The sequence below is a fragment of the Psammomys obesus genome, unplaced genomic scaffold (assembly GCF_907164565.1).
Source record: "Psammomys obesus unplaced genomic scaffold, mPsaObe1.curated_primary_1811, whole genome shotgun sequence".
NCBI lineage: Eukaryota > Metazoa > Chordata > Mammalia > Rodentia > Muridae > Psammomys > Psammomys obesus.
In genome coordinates this window covers 3,207,100-3,224,324 of record NW_026595981.1, presented here as the reverse complement: position 1 = coordinate 3,224,324, position 17,225 = coordinate 3,207,100, and the positions used below count along the sequence as shown (strand labels likewise).

General features: G+C 43.2%; 1 protein-coding gene across 1 annotated transcript in view; it reads right to left on the bottom strand.

Moving 5' to 3' along the window:
- Positions 1-19: 19 nt before the first annotated feature.
- Positions 20-17,225, bottom strand: part of Ssh2 (slingshot protein phosphatase 2) — a 234,447-nt gene continuing 217,241 nt past the window's right edge. Inside the window, 5 exon segments of the mRNA XM_055620388.1 lie at positions 20-963; positions 965-2,266; positions 5,703-6,537; positions 13,235-13,435; positions 16,709-16,855. Of these exon segments, the coding sequence (XP_055476363.1) occupies positions 193-963; positions 965-2,266; positions 5,703-6,537; positions 13,235-13,435; positions 16,709-16,855 (3,256 nt within the window). The 3' untranslated portion in view covers positions 20-192.

Genomic DNA, 17,225 nt, shown 5'->3' with positions numbered 1-17,225 from the left:
ACACACACACACACACACACACACACACACACACACACACACACACAGAAAAACCCAAACCCTGCTTGAGCCAGGAACAGTAAAATGACCAAAATATTATAAAATTAACCAATAAAGTGCATGTTCCTTACATTATTACACCACCCCTTTAACAAACATTTTTCTTAGAAAATCTTGTGTATAGGCTCAGGATCACATGGTGTTATAGAAGGGGTTGGTTGTCCGTTTTTTATCGTTTGCTCTTTTTAGTCTCCTAAGGGGGTGAGTTCTGCCATGTTGCTGACGGGGTGCCACGGCCAGCCCTGGAACCGGGCCTGGACACTGCAGTCCCTGTGTCTGCAGTAAAGGAAGGCCTCCTACAGGACTAGTCAATTCTGGTCTTGCCTTGGGGAGCAAGCACTGCTGACTGTAACCAAAATCTTTGGCATACTGCACAAGGGGCCTCTCCACTGGTTTGCTCTGCACGATACACTCTGTTGTTCTGAGCTGCTCTACAAAATACTTGGTGGGCTGTGGGTTCTGGTGGGCACCTGGGCTTTCTGAGTGTTCTTGGGCCACCAAGGCATGCATGCCAGAGTCTGTTCTGAGGAAGGGCTGAAGCAATTTGAGATGAGGGGCTTCCGAGGAGATAAGCTCTCTTTCTGGTAAGTAGTCTTTACACAGGTCCAGGGAACCCAACTTGGCAAGAGAAGCCGAGCGCCTCATTTGTGACGTTCTGGAGAGCCCTGCCTGGAAGATCACTGGAAACTCAACTTCTTTCGTGCTTTCCTTCACCACACCAGGGCTGTGGCTGAGATCTCTTATACCTTCACCACTAGAGCTGTGTGGGATCTGACAGGCTTCAGGTGATGGGTCCAGTTTTTGCTCTAACACCCCAGCGTTGTCACCAAGTCTGTTGGTTAAACTTCGGTCTTCATTACTCAGCTGAGAGAACGTGTGTGTGGCCCCACTGCCCCTGGAAAGGAAGCCCCCCCCGGCTGTCCTCCTGGCTAACCCGCTCTGTAGATGGCGCACCGCCCGTGGGGCTGCTCTGCTCCGCACAGCCTTCCAGGTGAGCCACAGACTCGGGATGCAAGGAATCCAAGTTGATAGATGCTACGTGGCTACTGCAACTGACCAAAGGCTCTGCTGTCTCCACAGGTGTGGATGGGCTGTTCCCTTTGTCTTCAGGGCTTCTTAGCATGGGGGCTGGGTCAATGGGCCTGTCATACTCAGAGGAAGAGTGAGGCAGAGGTAGCTCTTGGGGATGCAAAGAAACCTGGCTGGGGTCTAGAGTCCTGTTCAGATTTTCATCCAGGACACAAAACACAGTGACAGCCCTCTCCACCTTCACCTTCCTCAGGCCTTCTTTCTCACCCTCTCTGTTGGGTGCTGTTTCATTTCCTGGCTCAGTGTGAGCAATTGATGTAACTGTCTGTGTGTACTCAATGATTTCTATTCTCTTGGGGAGGGGTTGAGGGGTGGCCTGTGTCTCACACCCCTGGTTTGGAATCACGGTCCTCTGCTTCTTCAGGTCTCCCTCCTGTGTCTTTGTTCCAGTATCCGACCCTAAGCAGTCCTGAGGCGCTGGCAAGGGATGATCCTCCAGCAGCTCGGGGCCCGGGACAGTGGCATTGTGCTCACAGCGGGACAGTGGTCCAGCTTCAGACGCGCTGGACTTCCCTTTACCCCTGATCACCTCTGCTTCTTTGAGGGGAAATGAACGTTCTGGGGTGGTTTCATCACTTTTCCATTTTGGCATCAGGTCTGCCACAGAAGAATCGTTCTTAGAATTTTTGCGACTGGACAACGTGGGACCTGTGGAGGCTGTACCATGGTGCTCCTGCTCTTGTCGTAAGCGCTCTTCAAACTCCAGGGTGGCTCGCCTCACTGACCCAGGGTACCACTTGGCACCAGGGTGTGTCCCTGGGCCCCAGTCATGTTCTTCCTCAACTGGCTCCTCTTCCTCCAAGTCTACTGTGGAGACGTGTATGCTTAGACAGCCTTCTGGGTTGCACTTCCCTGAGTCTTTGGCTAGTTCAGGCTGGACAGTATAGAAACTCTCTTCCTGCTCCGAATGTCCAGGTTTGTTGTCGGGGGCTTGTGCCCTCTCCAGGACGGCGTTCTTCTTTGGTGTATGGCATGGGTTAGAGAGGATGTCTCCTTTTAACTGAATCTGCCCAGCTCCTTGACTAATGGATTCAATCTCAGTGACAATTTCTTTGACTGAAACTGCATTTTCTGAGTGAGGCATGATGGTGTCTGGGCTGACAAGCTCTGAGACTGCCTGAGAAGAGAAGACAGTGAGATGGTTACGGCAGACTGTGGCCTCCCTGGGAGTGCGGGTACTTCCCTTAGTAACTCTGACCGCGAGAACACACATTACAGTGCAGGCCACAGGCTCCCTGTGCTGTCAGACCATGAAAACAAAACACGATACAATAGGCCAGAGGGAGAAAATTCATTAAAGCTTTATCACGCTTTACTAAATTTTGTTCTGCTTACTCAAGCAATATTTTAATTCAGGACTTCATTTAAAGATATGCAAATAGCTATGGTAACCTTTATAATCCCCTGTTTTCATAGTAGTGATAGTGTAACGGACATAGACCAAATGAGGTAAAGAAAACTTTTCCTGGCTGGCTTATTAACTTCTATTGTGATAGAAACTTATTCAGGTGGTGACCAGTTGTTTCTAATGCTTGGTGGCCACCTTCAATGCCCAGTGTAAGAGCGCAAGATGGCTGTAGCTGTCATCTGATGTATGATTTGAAGATTTACTATTTTCTCTCTCAATAGCTGTCACCATATCTCAGATATCACTGTTCCTCCTGGCTTAGAGAATGGGCTTTGTATCTGAACTCACAATCTCTTTTTTTTTTTTCCCTTTCTTTTAAGATTAAGTCATAAGTATAGTATATAAATGTTTTGCCTGCATGTATGTGTACCATATGCATGCCTAGTGCCTACAAAGATCAGGAGAGGGCATCAGATTCTCTGGAACTAGAATCATGAATAATTATAAGTTACCACATAGGTGCTAGGAATCAAACCCAGCTCTTCTGCAAGAAAAGGTGCTCTAAACTGATAAGCCACATCTCTAGCCCTTTCTTTTCCCCTTCCCTTCCTCCCTCCCTTTCTCCTTTCTTTCTTTTTCTTTTTCTCTCTCCCTCCCTGTCTCTCTCCCTCCCTCCTTCCCTTCCTTCCTTGTTTCCTGGGTTTCCTGGAACTCACTCTGTAGACCAGGCTGGCCTGCCTCTCTCTGCCTCGGGGTTAAAGGTGTGCGCCACCATGCCCAGCTCTAGCCCTTTCTTTTCCAGGCCTGGAACTCACAGAGACCACCCATCTGTGCCTCTCTAGTGCTGAGACTGAAAGTGGGCACCACCACACCTGGCAACAATCCCTAAACTTCCTGTGGCTCCTTAGTCAGCCATTTCCCTCAGCAACTTTAGAACCCTTTCAGATATTTCACTCCTCTAACCCCAAACCCCTTCTCTTCCAAAAATCAGGTCCCACTGCAAAAAAAAAATATTAACTTCAAAATATAGAAATGGCCCCTTTAAAAGTCAGAGCATTAGCCAGGCATGGTAGTGAATGCCTTTCACCCCAGCACTCAGGAGGCAGAGGCAGGTGGATCTTTGTGACATCAAGGCCAGCCTGGTCTACAAAGTGAGTCCAGAACAGCCAAGGCTATACAGAGAAACCCTGTCTTGAAAAACAAAAAGAAAAAATAAAAAAGTCAGAGCATTATGACTATCTGTTTGTTAACATTGTGTGACTTCAAAATACAGTATTTTCTCAGTAATTGTATTGGTCTTTGTCCTTTAAAAGAGTCTTATTTGGTATAAACTAATAAAGTCAGTCTTGCCTTTGGAGGAAGCTGTCAGGACATCAAGAGGAGGTGAACTTGGCAAAACTGGTGAGCCTGGTATGTGCACAGGCCATGGAAGGAGTACTCATATGACCAAGGACTCAGTAGGAAGGCTATTTCTGTCAGCGTCACCGTACTGACTGGTCCATAAAGAGAGCTCAAACATTCTGACTTCCCACAGAAACACAAAGGCAACAGAAGTAGAGGCAAGAGCTGTCTTGCAGTATTTGAGGAGAAGGAACTAGCAGACGAAGGTGGAGTAGGTAGAACTCATGAGCTCTCAGGTATCGAACCAGGGCTGGCAATAAAGCTCAGTTGGTAAAGCGCTTGTCTGGTGTGCACAGGGCCCTGTGTTCAGTCCCTGGTATTGCAAAATAGATGCGTTACAAAAGTCTAATCAGGTCCATTAAGATCACTTGCTATGTTGCAGTAAACCTGAGACTTTGTCTCAAAACAGACAAAACAAAAACCAAAACAAAGCAGCTTTTCTGACCATCTATGGTATTTCCATCTGCTTCTGTGACGGTTCATAAGAAACCACACAACGCCAGGCATGGTAGCTCGCATCTTTAATCCCAGCATGTGGGAGGCAGAGGCAGGTGGGGCTCTGAGTTCCAGCCTAGCCCAAAACTACACAGTAAACTGCCAAAGCCAAAATGAAAGTCAAAGCTACACAGAAAAACCTGTCTTGAAAAACAAAACAAAATAAAACAAACAAACAAACAAACAAAACCTATATGCCACTTTATTTGCTCCCAAATTCATCCTCCCAACCTACCTAGACTGGAGATGAATTCACTATGTTATTGAGTGCACCACTGAACTCAGTTTGGCCATCTGCTGCTACTCTGGCAACTATTAACACATGTCCAGCACAACATTGTAAACGTCCTGAGACAAATTTTTTCCAAACCAAACTATCCTCTCAGAATGAGGTCTCGCTCAGGGAGCACTGCACACTCATCAGTGATGAGCTTTGATCTGAGCCCTGGAGGTCCACAGAAAGGACCTGTCAGGACGTTGGTTTTCACTACTTCTTTCTTCTGTCCTCTCCTTTCAGAAATGCTTCCGGAAGGGGAGAGAGATGGTTCAGAGGCTAAGGTATCTTATTGCTTTTGCCAGGACCTGGGTTAGATTCCCAGTACTCGAACAGTGGTCACAGCCACTCAAAACTACAGTTCCAGGGGATCTGAAGCCATTTTCTGATTTCTGTGGGAACCAGGCACATATGTAGTATACATTTATACATGCAGGCTTTTTAAAGACAGGATTTCTCTGTGTAGCCTTGGCTGTCCTGGACTCGCTTTATAGACCAGGCTGGCCTTGATGTCACAGAGATCCTCCTGCCTCTGCCTCCTGAGTACTGGAATTACGGGTGTGTGCCACCATGCCCAACTCAGGTAAAATATTTATACACATAAATCTAAAATGATAGCAAAGCCTGAAAAGATAAAATCCTTTAAAAAGCACACTGTTTTAAGGAAGATCCCAGCCAGATTGCTTCACTATTTTACTAGTAAAATCTTTACTAACATCAAAGTGAGTCAAGGGGTTGAAGAAATGGCTCAGTGGTTAAGAGCATGCCCAGAGGACGAGAGCTCAGTTCCCAGCACCTATGGTGGGTAGCTCACGCCTGTGTGACTCAAGCTCCAGGGGGCTCTCATCACTCTGGCTCTCTGGGCATCGGTGACTGTCAACTGCCAACTGACACAAAGCTCTGATTCAAAGTTCAGCAGTACAGTGCTGGCGTGGCATGGGTGAGGCCCCCATGCCCAGATGTTCACACCGCAGAGCCTTCAGTAGTTTCTTTGGTGAGAATTTCACTGACTACAAAGCCATAAAGCAGCTGTACCTTGGGCTGGTCCTCATCCAGCGAAGACTCCTCAGATGCACGGGGCGTATTGCTCAAAGAGCTGCTTCTCTGGTCATCGGCTGCCATCTCTGAAGGAGCCACCTCTATCACTGACAGGCGACAAGCCTCACTCCTTCCTCCACCAACTTCTTCTGTCCTTGAGTGGGAAAAAGATCGGGACCGGGTTTCTTGGGAAAGCTCTACAAATTTCTCTAGGGCACTGAAAAAATCAATACGATCGGAACTAAAATCGGAGATGGCAGCTTGGCAACTGGGTTGGGGGCTTGGTGACTCCGGATCAGGTGACATGGGGAGGTCTTTCAGTCGAGATGTCAACTCTTCCATTGGCAGTAAGTGGACATTCATGTCTGCTTTCAGTGCGTCTGTCTCCAAATCTTCCACTGCTAAGTCTGGGAACTTGTTGGCCATTTCTGGGGTCTGTCCAGGTTGGATTAAGGCTTTAGATGCATGGCAGTTGTCAAGAGAGAATTTTGATTCACCGAGACAACACCCGGATGAGCATCCATTGATATCATTTAAATTTAATTCATCTTCAATCTGTCCAGCATGAAATTCTTGTGAAGAAAACTCCAAGCAGATGAGTCTTTCTCTGGTGCGCAGCCCTTTCTGATTTGCATCTTGTGGGACCACATGCTCCACAAAGACGGGAGGCATGGCTGCAAGGTTCTCCACGGTCTTCACCTCGGTGATCTGGTCTGCTGAAGTGGTCATCTCCTTCTTGTTGAGCTCGAGCCCAGGTTTGCAGATGGGTTCATGGTGGTCTGAGAGGTCGCTGTCTGAGTGAGACCTCCAGAGTTTGTTATGCCGCTGTTTGCTGTGGACGACACAAACAGGAAACACCTTACTTTGGTTTGTGAAAACAGTCAACATCCTTCCAGGAAACCACATACAGAGAAACCTCAGTCTCCTCCAAATCCCTTCTACTATTTGATGGCCCAAGACAATAAACACTTCAAAAGATGCACAACTTAATAGGAGCAAACATACACACAAAAACACCCCCCCCCCAAAAAAAAAACCCAAAGCAAATAGCAATAAGTTGTTGAGATCTGTTCTTGTTTTTTTGAGACAGGGTCCTCACTACATAGCCCTGGCTGACCTGGAACTTACTACAGAGACCAGCTGACACTCAAGAGATGCCCCTGCTTCTGCCCTCTGAGTGCTGAGATCTGACTTTTCTTTTTTTTAATGTAATTAGATTAATGGGAGCTGAAATTGTTTACAGTCACTACTGACAAGTTCTCTCTTGGTGTTGATAAGAGTGTGAACTACAGACTGTATGTATGTATGTATGTATGTATGTATGTATGTATGTATGACCACATTTACTATTTGTGCCATAGTATGGCATACAAGTGGAAATCAGAGAATGACTTGGGATAGTTGTTTTCTCACTCCATCCTAAGACTGAGCCCAAGTTATCAGGCTCAGTGGCGAGCATTTTTGCCTGATGGGCTATCTCAGATGTCTGTAGACCTTTTTTAAAGAGTTAAGTGTAGCAATATCACTCCAGTTTTAATCCTTAAATAGCCAGTTCTTCCTGTTAAAAGTTTTTTTGAGTAAATATTTGAAGGTGTGTCATACGTGTGTGTGTGTGTGTGTGTGTGTGTGTGTGTGTGTGTATGTGTGTGTGTGTATACACCACATGTATTTGGATTCACAGAGATACACCTGCCTCTGCATCTTAGTGCTAGGATTAAAGGCATGTGCCTTTAAGGTGATCACTCCTAAGTTAGAATATAAAGGTGGCCCAGTACCTCTGGAGAGAACAGTCAATCACAGAATGAAGAGAATGAATAAAAAGGGCTGGCTTTTCCCAAAAGATCTTAGAAACCAAGACAACACTTGGAAAAACATGTGGGCCAAAGAGGGCCATTCACCAACTCCAAAGGCCACTACATAGTCATCCTTTGGTTATTTCATGAAGTGAAGTCTGAGGTGAGAATGAGATTCACTTCAAATTATGTGGTTCTAGGAAGCACAATTTCCAAAGCCCCTGCCAAAATTTCTCAGCTGCCTGTATGGTTGGTTAGGACTAGATCCTAAGGATGGTGCTTGACAGTCCCGTGATTTGTAAGCAGGCAGAGTGTTACCTAACTTCTGGGTGGAGTGGGAAACTCAGCCTCAAACAACTTGCCCTGGGCTTGGGGCCACATGAAGGTTCTGCTGAGTCATGTGCTTATACTGGTGTGACCTTGTTTCTTCTCCACTCTACACCTGCTCTCAGCTCCTGCTGCTGTGTGGTCCTTGGGTGGGGCGCTCTGACGCAGGCCTTCACAACAGAAGGTGCTTTCCCTCACAGGGAACAGGCTAAGTCTGTTAATGAGGACAAACTATAATCAGCCCAGTTTACAGTGGTTTTGCCCTTTCCCAGCTGCATGACCTCCAGCCACCCCTAGGAGGAGACAGCATCTCACACATCTCAAGTAAGTGAGATGCTGCTGGGAGGGGCAAGTGTGGACTAAACTGTATTATTACCAACCAGGGCCAGTTTGCTTCCTGTCAAAGTGCCTTTTCTCAGGTCTGGACGCCTTTGTTTCCAGCCTACCTATGACTGCGCTTTCTATTTTCTACACTGTCACTTGTCGTGGGGTTGTTCAAACAGGATTGCTCACGTACCACAGTAGGATAATTCCTGTGATGCATTTGACCCAGGAGACAGCTTGGAGAGTAGCTGTTAGCCATCTGACAGTATGAAACAGCAGCTGATTTGTATTAGCTAACAAACAAATGAGAAGTTTCCATGATCCCAAGAATTCCCCAAAGTATGTTTTTTTAAAAAAATGCTTGCAAATTACTTATCAGTCAGGGGTGGAGAGATAGCTCAGTGGTTAAGAACAAGCGCTTTTGCAGAGGACTCAGGTTCAATTCCTAGCACCCACATGGTAGTTCACAACCATCATAACTCCAGTTCCAGGGGCTGGAGAGATGGCTCAGTGGTTAAGAGCACTGTCGGTTCTTCCAAAGGACCCAGGTTCAATTCCCAACACCCACATGGCAGCTCACAACTGTCTGTACCTCCAGTTCCAGGTCATCTGACACCCTCATACCAATGCACATAAAATAAATAAATTAAAAAAAAAAAAAACTCCAGTTCCAGGGGATCTAACGCCCTCTCCTGAGTTCCATGGGTACCAAGCTTGCATGTGGTGCCCATACATACATGTAGGCAAAACACTCATACATAAAATGAATAAGCTTACTACATTAAAAAATTATCAGTCAGGAGGGAATATGAGATGGAGGTTGTTTGATGAGTATAAACAGGGAATGCTTCTGGGGAAGTGGCTAACATCACGGCCTGCTGCCCAGCAGGGACATCCTTCTGCTCTGGGAGCTGATGATCATCAGAAAACACTCCACTGAGGATTGGGAATACAACTGATACCTACTTATGAAAGAGAAAGAAAAAAATCTAGTCCGAAGACTGGCCTGAAGCAGCTCTCTAACACAGAGCAGGGTTTGCACTGCTGCTAACGCACAGCTTCATGTGCTCCCTGCTGACCTGACTGTCCACATCCCCAGTGGGCAGCCTCCCTCCTGCACTCTGCAACCATCCTTCCCTTTCTTTTCTTCTCCCCTCCCTTGGTGGCCTCTGACCTGAATGTGGATTCATGTAAACACAGACACACATATGACTGGGCCACTCGGGGTAACAGTGTAGGTTTTTTTATTTATTAGAAGAGCAGGAAAGAAATGGAATTGATAAGATATATAAGACATTCCAGTAACACTGTTTTGTTTATGTTGAATCTTACTACATAGCTCTGGCTGTCATGGAACTCACTATGAAGATCAAGCTGGCCTTGAACTCACAGAGATCTGCCTACCTCTACTGAGATTAAAGGCATACCCACCACACCTAACCCTAAAACAGTATTTTGGCTAACATGTTTTTAAGCTCCATCACTGTATGTAAATGTATTTTCATAAAGTGAATAAATGTGTCACAATTAATTTATCCATATGGTTAACAAATAGTCTTGGCTACTATAAACAACATTGCCAGGGACCTTCTTGTGGCTAGTACACACTTCAGTTTCTTAAAGATGTTATATACTGAAAGGAGAGTTCATGGACCATAGGGCCTGTGCGCATCACTGGCTTTACTGTGACACTAGACCATTTTTCAGTGAGGCCCTGTCTGGACCCAGTGTGTTCTAACACCGACACTGGCAGCGCTCAACGGACAACACTAGATTATATCTATTATTTTAAGCTGTTAACCTCTAATCCAGCTGACCCCCCAACTCCCATTCTAGGCAGGCAAGTAAATAAACAAGTTGCCAAAAAGGAACTTCAGAGTTGGCCTGTGGCCTAGATGATGCAACCATGTCTCAGATCTCCCTCCCTTGGTGGCCTCTGACCTGAATGTGGATTCATGTAAACACAGACACATATGACTGAGCCACTCGGGGTAAGAGTTTAAGTTTTTTATTTATTAGAAGAGCAGGAAAGAAATGGAATTGATAAGATATGTAAGACATTCCATTCCATTCCTCTGCTTTCTTGTCACAAGTTAGGTAAAAGCATCCACTCTTAGAAATGTCTACAAAAGAAAACAAGTGCAGGAGCAGGGAAATAAGACTGGCTGGGACTACTCTCTAGAGTACTCGGAAAAGCACTGGGCATTTCTGTGAGCTGTGTATGGTCCTCAATATTTTTGATTATTTAACCAGAAAGCTATTAAGAAATCCTTTTAAGCCACAACTAGGCTTGGCTGTCAGGGAACCAGAAATCCATGTCCTTTCATTTCAGGTTCCCTGCTGCTTGATGACACTTTATCTAGCTAGACTGCTCTCTACCAGAAAGCCAGGAAAAACAACAACAACCAAAAAACCCCCATCTGCCTCTTCTGGCCCTCATGACCAGGTTCTTCAAATGGACATGTCAAAGGACACAAGGCACAAATTCTCCCTAGCTGTCACTTAGTTTTTCCTTCTTGCCCCCTTTACACTGGAACCTAATACCCCAGACACATGGTCCAGCTTGCAAATGGTCTGTTTGAAACTTGAATCTGTCTGACAGAACACAAATTTGGCAGGTACTTGTATAATCAGAATACAGAATAACAGAAGAGCTTTAGCACTCGCTATGCCTGCTACTACCCCACAACTATAAAGAAATAAAAAAAAATACACTATGAAAAATAGCAATAGTTTAATGATAGCACCCTTTTTAGGTCTTCAAGTGGAAGAGTAAACCAGCTGCTTCTAAGCTACCAATGATATTTTGAAGGATGTAAAAAGTCCTTTGCACTTCAGGGGGCTGACACGTGGCCAGCACCATCATGTTCTAGTTAAGACTGTAATCAATTCAGATATTACTACAAAAATGTGTTACTAAGAGGTCAGCACACCAAGGAGCTCTCTCCAACAGAGAGCTGCCAGCTCCAGCTAAGTACCCAGTGCTGCTCAGGGTAACTTCGGTTAGAGGATGTTGGGAATCACAACTCTTTTTAAAGCTACCATGTGTTTCCTAGGATAAGAAATACAAGAGCCAGAAAAAAATACTACTAAGAAATAACCAAACTTTGGTGGTTGATTTTCTATCTAACTTTCAGAAATTTCCCCTTCCTCTGTAGAACACCACACACACAGGTGACACCAGTGAAGTGGAGAGAAAGTAAGGTTTAACCTGCCTCCAAGTGCTGGAGTTAAAGGCATGCACCACCCCTCTCAACTTCATCTTGATGTTTTAATTTTACAGATGGGGGTCAAATGGGGACTAGAAACACTAAGTAAATGTCTGAAGGCTGCAGCAATGGGTGACTAGGAACAGAAACTAGATCTAATGATGCAAATTCTGTGTTTTTCTCTCGAGTTTGCCCTCCCTTTATGAATCAAGCTCAGGAAGTCAGGATGGTGCAGAAAAGGAAAGAAAAAGGAAAGAGGAAGTGTGATTTTCTAGTTTATGCTGCCCTTCATATCCTATTTAAGATTTTTTTTCTCTCCTGAAATTCCTTTAACATCTAAGAAAAAACACATATGGGAAGTTAGAGGGGGGAGGGCGGGAACCAACCCAACAGCTTGCAGTAGCCTGGGATTCCAGAATAAATACTGAAGTTGGCAGGATATGTGCGTCCTTCCTCTCAGTAGGTCACATGAGGACATTGCCTAATATCCGTTATGTGTGCTGTGTGTGTCTGGGAACATGTAATATTCATGTTCTCAAATGCTTAGGTACCTTTTTTTTTTGTTCCAAAAAGAACTTCTGTGTCCTATCTTCTGATTTAATCTAAAAATGTCTGGTTCTAAAGACTAGAACTTCTTTGAAACAGGAGGACTGAATATTCTTCCAGCTTCTTAGGACAGAGGCTTAACTGAAATCATTTTGACTGCTGAATAAATGGGCGGGGTTTAGTGGAAACCATAATGCTATGTTGTGGTCACATTTTCACAATTCTCTGGGGCTGGAGGGCGGCCCCTCTGACTGGATAGGCTGGAAGCTGTTTAACATTTTGTTCTGTGGAAACATAGCCCAGATCTGAGAGTCAAGATCAAGTCATGAGACTTGCTGGAGTCAAACCCTGGCACCAGCTGCAACTACTTTCAGACAGCTGTGCCATTACCCTAAAAAACACAACCTAGAATTGCTCACAGGGAAAACAAACCAAATCTATCAAGAATTTCAGCATGTGACACACAAGAAAATGATCCTCAAGTCACTTACTATCTGACGCAAAAGTAGATGAAGGTGATTTTTAACCCTCAAAGGTAATGGAATTATTCGTTTTAATAATCAACCACCAAATTATTACTGAATACAGCTGTTTCTCATTGATACAGGAAGGAGCTGAAGACAGTACTAGGTAGAAAGGCAGGCTGAAAATAGTTCTTGTGAAAAAGTATCTATCAAAATGTATGATAAAACAAAACCTAGAGAGATATGTAAGGCAATCTTTACTATTATTTGTAGATATTAAATTAAGATTTTTTTCCCCTTTGTAACTTTTTTCAGTTTCACATAGCACATACATAAAATTTGATAAAAAAAAATTTTTTTAAAGAGCAAGGTATTTCTGGGTATAACCCTCAAATGGGCTTGTACAAAGTTGCCACATGATCAAATTACTAGAGAGCTCCTTAAAACTAAATACTTGGAGAAAAAAAAATACCTGTTGTTATTTGGGTTATTTTTTTCCTCCAAGAGTTTTAGGGAACACCGGCAGCACCTTAGGGGCAATGGGTATCCATCTTGGTAAGGCAGCGGTAGCCAGCCTTTTAAGACGCTGACATGTGGTGTTGCACCTAACTGAAAATAAAATGCGGTCCTAATTTTTCTTTTATCTACCAAACAACCTGAAAGATTATATGCCTAATCTCCCATGCTAATCTTAAATTTATATTTTGAAAAACAAAAACAAAAACAAACAAACTGATAGAGAAAGAAATCCAAGTTAAAAAAAAATTATATCCAAGTTAGGCTACAGATGAGAGGCAGAGAATGATTCTCTGGTCTGCCTTATGGAAGTGTAAGGAAGGGTTCATAGAAAGCCACCGAAGACCTACCTTGCCAGTAAGATCCCTTGGTACTCTTCCAGTTGTCTCATGAAGCTAGGGTTGGGCTTGGTCACTGTCCGTCTTTCCTTCACATAGTCATAGGCTCGGTCCAGATTCCAGCCATACTCCTTCATTGCATAGGCGATCACAGTGGAGGCCGAGCGACTCACCCCCATTTTGCAGTGCACAAGGCATTTAGATCCATGTTTCCTAGTTGGGAGCGTGAGGGGAAAAAGACAGAACAACAGATGGTACAGTGGATTTGAGGCTCCTGTACTGCCCTCCCATTTGTAATTTCTTTAGCTGTGCAACATTGTCATCTTAGTACATTCATGTGCCTCTATGATCAAATATTAGGGTAAAGCAGGCAGCTTTAACTGTACCTTTAAATAATGTTTACTTATTTGTTTTTTTTTTGCTTGAGATAAGGATTATCCCTGGCTGTCCTCAAACTCAGAGATCTGCCTGCCTCTGCCTCCTGAATGCTGGGATTAAAGATAGGGTGCTATCACTTTTTTTTCCTCAATTTTAATATTAAGCCTTTTTAATCCACTCAGTAAAGATTTACCACATATAATAATAATGTACAAGCACCTTGTACATTATTAAGTAACACACGGTTTTTATCCTAAAGAACAAGATTTAGTTATCGAAGCAGACAATTAAAATTCAATGTGGTAGTGCACTAAACATTGCAGTGTGGAGAGAACCTCACATCTGGACCTGGAGCTCGGCTCCTGTGTGGTGGAGGCCAGTTCCCTCATAGCTTCAAGCCTGTCTTCTGGTTGGCATTCTCCTGAGCTACAGGTGTGGTAATGACTCATTTGATTTATTCTAATTGAGTTCTTTTTAGCTAAAGTTCCCAGGAAGGGCTCTGTCCCTAGAGGAAAGCATAAATGAAGCCAACATTTCTATTCTATTCCAAAACACAACTCTAGATATCACTTTTCACACACCACCACCATCCCAGGGAACTGGAGGAAAGCATGTGATATATCAGATGTCTTTCTCAGTGATAAAGGTGGCATAGATGAGAGCTGCCTGTTTTTTTTCTTTTTCTTTCTTTCTTTTTTTGTGTGCTTTGAACTGATCTCAGGGCTCCACACATACTAAGGACATGCTCTACCACTAAGCTATGGTCCAGTCGCTGTGGTTTTTAATACAAGGGAAGGAAGTAAAAACAATGCTACCACAAAAGCAAACAAAATACCTCAGTCTTAACAGGTCAAGGCTAATTATATTGGATATGAACAATGCTCAGTTATGTTGTAATTTTAATAATGTAGTGTTATAGCATAAAGTCAGTCTTCAAGGATCAATTAAATGCATGAATAAGCTTATGGATCTACTGACTACATCTTCCAGCTGTTGAAGAAGGAATATTTTAAAACCTACAGAAAAAGAACTCTTACTCTATAGCTACTGCTCATAGATTCTAGAATCCTTTCAAGTAACCGTTGAAATAATTAAAACATGTACATATGAGCATAAGGGGACAAACTATTCATTTGCTCATTGACTATATTGATGGCTGACAAGCCTTCTTCTAGAAGCTTATAATCTTACTTTTCTACAGACATGAGCTATATAAATGAGTGAAGAATTATCAGTGCAAGGGAGCCGGAGGTGCCCAAACCACTGAGCAGATAAGCTACAAGAATGCAAAGTATGGAATGAAATAATTTTTCTTAATTTTAAAAACTGTACTTATTTATTTGTGTGGGTGGGTGGGCAACTGAGTGGGGGTCCACATGTGGAGGTCATAGGATGACTTGGAGGAGTTAGTCTCAACTTCTACCCTGTGGGTTATGGGGATTTGACTTAGGTCATCAGGCTTGGCAGCAAGCACTGAGCCATCTCACTGGTCCTTACTATAGAGCTACCCAGTTTTCATTAGACTATAGTTAGAAAGCTGATGCACAGTGGTTCAGATAAAAATTTTCCAAATGAGCTCTAATAACTTTGATGTATCAAATTTCAGGCCTTTGCCAATAGGTATGGAAGGTGCTTAATTTGGGACAAGCCTAAGTAAAATTAGCTTGACAGAAGCCTGTAAGTCATTCTTTTATGTTTGTTTATATATCTATATATACATCTCATGTATATATATGTATGTGTGTATATATATATATATATGTGTGTGTGTGTGTGTGTGTATATATATATGCATACACACATACATATATATGTAAAAAAAATCCCATATCTATCTATATGTTCTATAAATTCTGTTACTCTAGAGAAGCCTGATTAATACAGATTTTGATGCCAAAAGTAGTTCTAGAGAAACAGAAGTATAAGGATGAATCTTTTAAACATCTAGAACAGACTTTCCAATTGGCCAGCACTATCAATTACCAAAGCCTCTCCTGTTTCTGGGAGTTTGTAGAGTACTGAAAGCCCATGGTCTGAACTATTTTACAAAATTAAGGAGACAAATATATTTGATGATCCTGATTCATCAATTATGACAGGCAATGGATTTGGTGCTTGTCCTGTCTATCAAGATTGTTAAGGGATTGTAGACTAATTTCTGAAGAAGTTAGAGAACTGTTTCCCATCTACTAAAGATGGTTTGAATGCTGTTCCTTTTGAAGAGGAACATGGCCAAATAGCACATATGACTCTTCCCAGTGAAAGGATGAATAAAATTGGGAAAGGAAGTCCCTTAGAGCTTTGTCAATTAATTTTAAGATGACATCAATGAAAGGCAAGGGAAAAATCTCATCATTTTGAGTATCTATAATAAAGCCAATAACTACAAAGGTTTTGAAGTTTACTATTTCTCTCCTTGTCCTCAGATAGACCTGGTATTTCATCTGCTTACAACAGTTTTTGCTACACAACTTACATATATCCCCAGTGGCAATTTAAGAATTTAATTCAGAGCTAGGCATGGTGGGTAGTGCATACCTTTAATCTAAGCACTCTGGAGGCAGAAGCAGGCAGATTTCTGTGATTCCCAGCCCAGCCTGGTCTGCCTAGAGTTCTAGGCTATTTAAGTCTACACAGTGAGAGACATTTTCTCAAAAAAAAGTTTTGTTTTTTTTCCCCCTTGTTTCTCAAATTTATTTCTTTAGAGGATTCCCCCCCCCCCCCAAAAAAAAAAGAGAGAGTTTCTCTGTGTGGCCCTGGCTGTCCTGGAACTTTCTCTATAGACCAGGCTGGCCTACATCTCAGAGATCCACCTCTGCTTCTGCTCCTGAGTGCTGGGATTAAAGGGGTGTGCCACCACCACCAGGTCATATATGAGGTTATCTTATTCTAAGTGACTTCGTTTGCTTAAAGGGAAAATGTTAGGTCATTAATCTTCTGTCCAAGGTTATAAAATCTCAGTAGTTTTTCTTCACATCGCTTTCTCTACGTTCTATCAGTAAACTAGCTCAGTGTCATTCCTGCCATTTTTACACTATGAAGAGGGATATACATATGTGTGTGTGTGTGTGTGTGTGTGTGTGTGTGTGTGTGTGTCACAATACTCACTTTGCTTTTGAGATGAATTTGTAAGTGTCATTCCAGTAAGCCAGGAGGTCTGTTGCCTCTTCATCATACACTCGAATGTTATGGTACTCAAAGACTCCAGGAAAGAAGTTGTCTATCTCTCGAGTGACGTTCAAGATATACCGCACCCTTTGAAAAAAATCAAGGGGAAGGCACGTATTCTGTTACTCAGGCTAAAACTAATTTCCAGCACTGTATCTACCAACTTCAATATCTAAATGACATTTCCAGCTTATGTATGGTTTCAAAATCTCATCTTTGAAAGTATTCTGGAAACAGCCCTGATATCTATATACAAAAATCAACCTGACACCCAGAATCCAGCATTATCTGTTGCTAAATTACCAACAATAAAATTTAATTTGGAAGTTGTTAGCATAAAACCAGGCTATTGATACACTCCCCCCAAAAAAAGAAGAGAAATTTTTCTGAATGCCAGATTTTATGCAAGAAACTGTGAGGGTCCATCAAAAGCTGGACCTGAGATGCCCTCAAATCT